Raw genomic sequence first — 10,211 nt, forward strand, 5'->3', positions numbered from 1 at the left:
TTTGGGGAAAAGCCCTGGTGAATGTGCTATGTAAGGTTAAAGCTAATACACAGGCATGAATTTTGCAATATATTAATTTTACAAAAGCAATCTACAAACTTGTAGTAAACCTTTACAAACTTTCTTTAATTGCAGGCTGAGCTGGATGATGAATACAAAAGAGTGAGCCTCAACACTTAAGGTCTGTGCCGAGTTTCACCATATCAGAGAAAGTGGCACACACCAGCAAGATTTCACAGATGTTGCATGACATTCTAAATGTTTGATCTTCAGTGTACGTGTGTGAGGAGAACTGTTCTTCAGGACATGAAATGAGGAATTGGGCGAGCCAGACATCACTGACACAAACACCTCTCCTACTGATTTTGTTATCATGGACAACAAAACCACTACAAGTCCTGCAAGTACTGCAGTTGTGATGAGATGATTCCAGTGTTTGACATTCAGAAATACACCGTTCATGCGGTTTAAAAAGGGCTGAATAAAAAAATCCTCAATTGTATAGCCACAGTTGTGCGTGTGTTTTTTTATGCATAAGTGTACTTTTTTAGTTAGTATTTGTATTTAATAAAGCACTACTGCATTAAAATAATTGGTAAATGAAAAACATTACGTATGATAAACAATAATTTTAAGTACACTGCACTTAAACATTAAGCAAAAACAAATTTAAGCTTTTTAGTTTGACTTAATTGTTATTTATAATTAATGTTAACTTAAAAAATTTGAGCTGCTTAATTACATTTTTTTTAGGTAATCGGTGTCCACAAAAATTTTGAGTATTCTGAACTTATCGGGTTTTACAGTGCAGTCGTTTAATTATATTTAGTTCCTTCAGTGTATTTAATGAATCTGTTGTTCTAGTTTTACTCCAGTTTGATTTTGCCACCGCCATTTTGCATTCTGACGACCCATGAACTCTTGACGTGATGACGTAGACACAAAGTAATCGGTTTAACGCATTTACATGGCAGAATTTTTATTTTGTTCGGTTTATAGAAAGGTTTATCCCACCCCTCTCAAACCGATTACAATTTCACTCGGTTTGGGCATTTTTATTCCGATTGAGGTGTTTATATGGAGCATTTTCATTCGGATTGGACTTTTAAACCGATTACAATGCTCCATGTAAACGCACCTATTGATACTTTAAGATCTGGTCACGGTCAGGGATTCAAACAAACCTTTTATCTAAAGTAGTACATCTTGGCATGTAACTTTGATATTGACGCATAATTTACCAGAGACAAAAATTGTTTTAATATTGGCTGTATTACTAAGTGAAAAGCACTAAATTATGGTCAGTTTCGAACGCGCAGCCTTCATTGTCAACAACAAAAGATATGTGAAGTGTTTTCTCCTTTTCAAAAGTCTTTTATTTTGCTAATCTTAAGAAGCTTAACTAAGTGTATTTTATATAGTTATTCACAACATATCAGTACCATATTGGTTAGTGGCTAATATCATTTTTCTTTTATTTATTAGTGTTAGATATTCATTATGAAATATGAAATTGTACATTACCGATCAAAAGTTTGGGGGTGATTTTTATTTTTTTGCATTTATTTGATCAAAAAACAATCATTGTGAAAAAATATTGTGAAATATTATGACAATTTAAAATAACTGTTTTCTATTTGAACAGAATCTAAAATATAATTTATTCCTGTGATCAAAGCTGATATTTTCAGCATCATTACTCCAGTCTTCAGTGTCACATGATCCTTCAGAAATCATTCTAATATGCTGATTTGCTGCTCAAGAAACATTTCTGATTATTATCAATGTTGAAAACAGTTGTGCTGCTTCATATTTTCATACTCAAAAGAACAGCATTTATATGAAATAGAAATCTTTTTGGTAAAACTTTAGTATAGAGACCAATTTTCACTATGAACTAGTTGCTTATTAGCATGCCTATTATTAACATATTGGCTGTTTATTAGTACTTACACGGTCATGCAGAATATGTGCTTTATTCTACATCCCTAATCCTACCCAATACCTAAACTTAACAACTACATTACTAACTATTAATAAGCAGCAAATTTGGAGTTTATTCAAGCAGAAATCATAGTTAATGGTTTGTTAATAGTGAGAATTGGACCTTTAAATAAAAGTGTGACCACCTTTTGTAACATTATAAATGCCTATACTGTCAATTTTTATCAATTTAATGCATCCTTACTTAATAAAATTATTAATTTCATTTAGAATATAAATAAAAATAAATCTTAGGGACCCCGAACTTTTGAACGGTAATGTACATGCTCATACATACCTATTTTTAGATTTTGATTATGCTTATCGTCATCTAATGCTCACTTAAAGTTAACTAAAAACACTAACAATAGCAAACAACCATTCACAACACCATGATTGTGGCCAGTTTTGAAAAGGCAAACATTAAAAATTTACCTCCGTCAGTTTTACTTTTCTCATAAAAAATTTTTTTGTTTTATTACATCTAAAAAGAACTGACCCTTGACTGAATTAAAGAGCTTACCCTTGAGTCATTATTTTGGTACCATGGCACTATGCTATTCTTTTTCAGGGATTCATCAAACTCACTGGTTTCAAAATTTTCCAACCAACCCAAAGCAGCATCTCTGTTTTTGTAATTAACAAAATAAATGCAAGGATATGAAGCATCTTTGGGCACAGAGCAAAGTCAACAACAGCTCTCTAAGAAACGCTGCAGTGCCAGAGACAGTCAGCTTTCGGACTAGAACATATTCCAGAAGCATGTTTACAATTAATTTCTCCGATGTAATACAGAAAATGATACGGTCTCGTGTCTCAGGAGGAGTAGTGCTGGGGTTGCCAGGTTGGCAGGAGGGAGCTGTTTTGCCCTGTCGTGGCAGAGTAATTTGATTTGTGAGCCAGATATGTGCTTCACCTTGAGGGACCTGGCTGTGTCCACTGAAGCGGCTCCAGTGAGGATGAGGAGCAACTGTGCCACAGTTCTGCTTGACTGCAGGTGTCACTGCTCTTTAGCAACATCAGCAACCAGAGGTCAGGTCCACCAGACAACCCGCAGAGATCAGCTGTTATTGTGGGCTTTATGTATTTCCACTGCGTGTTCCCCTTGGTTTTTAAGCCGTGATTTACCATGAAAACTAAATTTGTGGTTACCAGTACTAGTAACAGTCATTTACACAGCCAAAACCTGCTACAAGAAGCTTACCTTTTAATACATTTTCTTTAAAACACTAAAGCAAATTATGACAGAATGACTAACTATGATAGTTTTCATATTTTCAGAGTTCATCATTTTAATGAATTAAAATGTGTTGATCATCACCCTCTTTGTTATTTGTGTGTTGAGTGTAGCGTCTGGACCAATCAAACACACAATATATATTTTGTTAGCTATATTTAACAAATACTCTGTAGGTCATTGTGTATGTTGTCTTTGATATTTTTAGACTATTTTATGCATGCTTATGCTGGAACCCATTCCTGTCATCTTGCCTATAAGTAATCCTACCATGTTTAGTATCTATGAATTCGCCTTCTGATGATCTAAACGAGCTTGTATATTATATGTTGGTACATAGGCGTATATGTGCATCTCACTGAAACTGTTGGATTTCATATATTTGTCTATCAGGGTAATATGCAGTTTTAAGAGGCAAATCAAGCGTAAAAGTGAAAGAATGAGGTTTGTAGCGCCTTGCATTGCTAAATGCTAAACAATTTTTAATTGCCTTGACAATTTTTCTAAAATTCAACAGACTGCTTGTTACTCATTAGAAGAACAAAAGTATTTAAGTTGTCAGTTGTTGAGTTAACTAAACAAGCTGACTGTAATAGGTTGCATTGTTTTTTGAAGTTCAAGGTCAACTTTTTTACAGCACTGATCATGTCTTTTTTATTCAGTGCTTGGAGTTAAGATGACGTGTCAAGTTAAAAATACATAAACCTTAAGAAATGTGTCTCAAGGTCTTTAACATTAAACCACTGAGTATGGACAAAATCCATAATAATGCTTCCTCCACGGTGCTTGATCTGTGCATATTTCTCTACTGATTCAGATGAGACACCTTTTTCACTGGAGGAAGCAAAATTATGGATTATGGACTTTTGGATTAGGGATTATGGACTATTTCAGCAACTGTTTGGAGTAAAAAAACAACTTGATGATGAATTAGTTTCTTACAAACATCAGCTTTTCACTTCACAGGATGGCAATCATGTGGATTACTTGAGGATTATTGAGATGTTTTTTTTTTCATCTTATAAATTAAGTACATTTGGTAGAAAATGTATGGAAATTCATATCTAGAAAAACACTACACTGGGGTCATTCATAATATCATTAAAGTATCAAACTGTTCTCATTTTTTCACAATTAATTCTGCATATTACAACCAGACGTCTCTCCTTCAGGTTGCGAGACACAAAGCTGACCAGAAAAAGATCATTTCAGAGCAGGGATTGAAAATGAGTGTTTTAAAGGACCGTGTTGTATCAACCAATCAGGTTCTTATTAACTGGCCATATAGAAACAATAACCTTATAAAATATCAATAAGGGTTTAAGTCATTAAAAAAGCAGAGATATCAAAAAGTGTAAGCTTACTTAGAGCTGTCATATCATTAACTTGGACCAGGAAAAAATATAAGGTTGCAGCCCAGTTCAGGGGAACACAAAGAACACATAAAACATTTGTGACACTAATGCCAAATTAACTCATGCCCATTCCTGAAGAGAAAGTGTGTCTGAACTTTACAGAGCAACAGTGCCTCCTGCTGGACACCACTTTAACTGCTCTATCCACATTACCTAGAGCAGTGTTTCCCAACCTTTCTTTAGTCGCGGCACCCTTCGGAAATTTTGACAAATTTGTGGCACAGGCTTATACTTTATCCTATACCTTGTCAGTTTGTAATGGTCCAAAATCCTGCCCTACATGATTGCATTTTAAATATGATACAATATGCATTAACATAATAACTCCCACAATGGCATGTTATAGATTATATGTAATCATTCATGTCAACCCAACTTGCCAACTCTCACTGAAAATTAATGTTTCCAATTGTGTGAACTTAGAATTATTCAATACTGAATGTCAATTCTGCAATTAGAGGAAATGACATCATCAGAAGAGGAACTCAGCGGCAAGATGGATGGCATACCTGCGGGAGGTCTTCTTCACTGTGTCTGGATTGGTCTTCTGCTCATCCGCCTTGTCTCTCTTTAGTTTCTGTGAGATGTTCTCTCGGATCCGCTCTCTCTCTGATTCACGATCGCTTTCGTCCTCTGAATCATCGCTTGCATCCTGGAGCAGATAACAGACACAGTCTTACATCGCAGTATGATATCCTCAGAAATCACTGAACTGAACACAAATCAAAGAGAACGTACCTCAAAATCATCTCCTTGGTTCCTTTACATACAGAAACCAAAAATAGATTTTACGTTAATTATGGATTACATCTGCATTATGTAACAAAGACATTACAATAGAAAGGGGAATTATTCAGGTGAAGGTTTTTCTCCCGACCTGTCAATGACTGGAACAGAGCTTAACTTGGGATCATCCTTCAGCAGGTCATGACTGCTTTTGCTTTTCCCTTTCATGGTCTGCAAGAACGGATGAATGCAAGAACGCTGAAAGCACCTACTGCTCATCTTCACACAAATGAATAACCACCTCCATGTAGGAATCTTCTCACTGGACAGAAAGCTACCTGGCTGACTTTACTGACCATCTCCTCATCTTCCTCCGCCTCCTCTCCAAACGACAACAAGCTGAAATTCCTATAGTAAAATTCTCCTGGTTAACATTACATTATGGAAACATTGTACAGCATCAAAATACAAAATTAAACTTTTTTTTTTTTTTTTAAATCAAATAATTTCCACAATCCAATAAATACAAATGGATAAAACCAAATATCATCAATATTTTCAGTTATATATTACAACACAGAATACGTCAGCGGTTCTCAAACAGGGGGCCTCAGGATGACTTAAAAGTATTAAAGGGGTCATATGATGCGATTTCAATTTTTCCTTAAAATATATCAAAATAACCTAACTCTAAATTAATCAGTGTTACTGTTAACTAAAACTAACATTTAAACTATCAAAATTGCTTTTATTAACTGAAATATAGCTGAAATAAAATATAAATATTAGACATCAACTTAAACTTAAAAAGAAAATTAGAAATGTTGCCTTAGCAACTAACTGATACAAAAATAAGCTGAAGTTGACTTACTAAAATTGCTTAAAAAAAAAAAAATATTTAAATTAAAGCACATTTATAATTTTAATAAATACTAAATTATTAGTTTAATAATAATAATAAAACACTGAATGTAATTTTGATTTTAAGAAGCATGTTTCTTTTTTCCATCTCAATAACTATTCTTTTTATTAAGGGCATACAGTTCTTAAAACTTCTGGAATCCAAAAAAAATTGAGGCTAAATTCACTTCAGTATTCTAAGTCACTGTTTAGAAAAAGCTTAAAGAGGAGCCGTTTTTATATTCATATCTTGGCTTATGTGGCCTTTGAATATCGCTTTGGGCAACAGGGATAATTCATTTCAAAAAGTTTGAGAGCCACCAGCATACATCACTTCATAGACATTAAATGCATTGTGAATGATTGTATCATGTTGTCTTTAATGCTGGTATCTAAATAAATGAAAGAAATCACATAAATAAAAGTTTAAGAGTGTAAGAGTGCCATACTTTGTTGCTTTAGACTGTGATTTCTTCCCTTCTTCTTTGTTTTTCTCTTTTTTAACTTTAAGTTCACGTGGAATGATGTCATCAAAGGGAGAATGTAAGACCTGCACAAAACCAACGACTCTATATGAAAACGAAGGTCAATCAAATTAAACGATAAAGCCAGTTCATGAGGGGACTGAACAAACCTCTGTGGATCTAATTTTGTGTGGGTTGAGCGGCCGTTCATCTCTGTCACACGCCACCTCTGCTAGCCTGAGAATGTTATACACCGTATCTCCTGTGACCTGCAGCCAAAAGCACAACAGACAAACTGTGGAAATCAATGAAACAAATAAAAATAATAAATCAAACAATAATAAATGAAATCAGTAACATATATTCATAAACATTACTGGATAAATGAGTAAGACTTATAGGAACAGTTCACCCAAAATTTAGTCAAAAAAAGTCTAAAGCTGCATGTATTTGTTCAAACATACAGTAATATTGTGAAATATAATTACAATCTAAAATAATGGTTTTCTATGTGAATATATTGTAAAATGTAATTTATTCCTGTGATGCAAAGCTGAATTTTCAGCATCATTACTCCAGTCTCCATATTTAATGCATTTTTCATTACAAATTGTATTATCAGCATAACAATCTGCCATCCTTCTAGAACAATGTGCATTTGTTTAAATTGTAACATAAATTATCAAGTTTAGTTATTCTTATTTCTTTATTGCAAAACGCTAAAACTGGCACCGTTTTGGAGAGAAATTGGCTCTCATTTTGACCCATATCATGGTGTGTGATGCTGAACTATGAGTTTCTAATGGTGTTTGTAGTAGCACTGTTCTAAACATTAATATTTTATGTGCAACAACAGCATGCTGTCTCAGTGGCCTTACACAGGATTTTAAATCTATTTTTTCAAACTTTATGATTTAAATGGGGATGATTGTTGTACTGAGAATAACTTTCATCTTTTATTCAACTGAATACTGTTTCCGTGCTGTTTTGATGTATTTTAAAGAATCAACCATAACTTCAGGCGAGCAGGCTCAGAAGTTGGGAATACGTGGAAAGTCACCACTCCCGAATGAGTTCGCGCGAGAGAACGTAATCTTTTAGTTTTAAGTCGGTTTGAACAATCCGGATAAGCGCAAGTAAGTACCATTTTGATTAGCCGTCGTACCTACAATGACTGTGCACTGTGTAAACAATGAGTGACGTATACGCGCGAGAGATCACTTCCAGCGCTTGCGCAAACTACGCCAGAGCACGTACACACCTCACGCGTGCTCAAAGACAGTTGGACATAGTGGTGTATTAGAGGTAAAAAATGATATAAATACTGTTCGGTTTCTGGCACAAACCGATCGTTTCGTGTCTTAGGACATCAATGTGTCGTCACGAGCCGCAGGGTTTAATATGGATTTTTACTCTCATAGATTTTGTTACCATTGCCATGCATTATACGACTGATAGACTACAACGGTTGGAGTTAAAAATCATCATATGTGTTCTACTGAAGAAACAAAGTCACCTACATCTTGGATGCCCTGGGGGTAAGCAGATAAACATCAAATTTTCATTTTTGGGTGAACTATCCCTTTAACAACATGACATCATGACAAGTGCTTCGTCTTGTCTGCATTAACTTCTGCATATCTTACAGTATGACGCCACCTACCCTCCATACAGAGCTGAGTGAAGTTTCTACACGCCTTGGGAGCTTCCTTAGACCAGAGCTCTATATCAATATCACCTGCGGAGGTCTTCAGCAAGACCTATGAGAAAACATCAGTGTGTCATTATACAGATACAACGGTTTTGGTGCTTTAACAAGTTTTTTTTTTCAGTGACATTTGAAAAATACAGGAAACAAATAAATATACATAGCAAAAACAGCTCAAATTACCCAAAAAAAGCCTACTGTATTATATTTGATAAGCAAATTTCTAAGGCCTCTAAAAAAATTTTTTTTAAAACTCACAATCTACTAAATGCTTTCTGTCATCTGACTGATAGTTTATACTTTTTTTAGCAAGTAAAAAGGCCTTATAGTTTAATTAATGTCCACATTAAGGTCCTGGTCTTAAGTAAGGTCTTTAGGTTTAATTGATTACTCGTACATCTTTTTTTTTCTTTTTTTTTTTGAAAAATCATGTTAAAATGTGAGTGTTCATTTGCTCAGTCATCATTGTATTTCACTGCATTATTTGTTTCGCCCCCACAATAAAAACTACAGGGCTTTGGTCATAAAACTGAGCATTTAAATATCATATTACTAAGACATAACATATTATTAGGAGATTTAGAGAGACAACTGATTCATATAATTTAGTGTATGCTTGTGCTGTCCATTATACTCGTATAAAGATCTCATTGATTAACATTACAAGCTATCAGAATTTCATCTCTTTGGCCATATAAATATGAGCAATAGCACCGAATTGCATATTTTGCTCAGTTTTACCCTCTAAATAAATAAAACTGAGGTGTTTTTCCCTCCTCGAATATGAGATCCATATTCTCAATATATCATATTATATGATCCATAAAAGCCTAATACTTCAAATACGATACTCAACAAAACACACATGCAAACTGTTCCTCTTTTTTTTTTTTACTATTAAACTATTATTTCATATGACAGGCTTTAAAGGGTTAATAACACAAAAAGTAAATACAAGTAATAATATTACTACTTTGTTTTAATAAAATACCAAGTGTTGCATGATAACTCTTACTTAAGATACAAAAAGAAGAAAAACAGAAGAAGAATATATCAGTTTTCACGTCTTATATTACATTATGTTCCATGAATATGAGTTTGAGATGTTGTTGAAACTCACCTTTCCATTAGTGGGTGGCTCTTGAATGTATATGTTGCTCATCTTTAACGCGTATTATTTGGTATATTTCCCTCAAAGCTGGTTGACAGCAAAAGTACAAAATATACGCAGGTTTTACAAGAACATCACAAGCACGTCCAACAAATATTAAGTGTTTTGTTATGTGATGTTTACAAGCGAAATCATGTCATGCCGCCAGAGTTGCATTGACTCGCTCCTGCAGCGTTTGTTCGGTCTTATCGCCCCCTACTGTAACGGAGGGTTGGCAGGAGTAGTATGGTAAATATTAATTTATCCTGTCATAGACTATTATCAGAAGATGCAGAATTGAAATGACGGATAGTAAACTCTGCCCTATTTTCAATGTGTAATTTTAAATATATAAAAGCTGAATATCCACGTGTAATTAAGCCTCTGAAGCAGTCGTTGATTGTGTTGCCAGGTGGTAGATGTTACTTTTCTCCGCGCTGGTGAAGATGGACCAATCACAGCCGCGTATGATTACAGGGTTTACTTTAATAAGTTTATTAACAAATAAAAAATAAGGGGCAGGTTTTCATTTATATATCAGGTATAAAGCGACCTTACACCTCTGTCCTCAGTACAACATCGTGCTCTTTAGTGGTCATCTCTCAGCTGGGGAATCGGTGAACAGGTC

At 34.4% G+C, this 10,211-nt stretch overlaps 1 protein-coding gene across 1 annotated transcript in view; it reads right to left on the reverse strand.

The window, feature by feature from the left end:
* LOC107685102 (peptidyl-prolyl cis-trans isomerase CWC27 homolog) overlaps positions 1-7,000 on the reverse strand; it is a 57,550-nt gene extending 50,550 nt beyond the window's left edge. Inside the window, exons 1-6 of the mRNA XM_016481589.1 lie at positions 6,896-7,000; positions 6,711-6,811; positions 5,700-5,769; positions 5,513-5,592; positions 5,374-5,395; positions 5,145-5,287 (exon numbers count right to left, since the gene is read on the reverse strand). Coding sequence (XP_016337075.1) covers positions 5,145-5,287; positions 5,374-5,395; positions 5,513-5,592; positions 5,700-5,720 — 266 coding nt within the window. The 5' untranslated portion in view covers positions 5,721-5,769; positions 6,711-6,811; positions 6,896-7,000. The remainder of the gene's footprint in view (positions 1-5,144; positions 5,288-5,373; positions 5,396-5,512; positions 5,593-5,699; positions 5,770-6,710; positions 6,812-6,895) is intronic.
* Positions 7,001-10,211: the final 3,211 nt, after the last annotated feature.

The sequence above is a fragment of the Sinocyclocheilus anshuiensis genome, unplaced genomic scaffold, assembly GCF_001515605.1.
Source record: "Sinocyclocheilus anshuiensis isolate Anshui unplaced genomic scaffold, SAMN03320099.WGS_v1.1 scaffold914, whole genome shotgun sequence".
NCBI lineage: Eukaryota > Metazoa > Chordata > Actinopteri > Cypriniformes > Cyprinidae > Sinocyclocheilus > Sinocyclocheilus anshuiensis.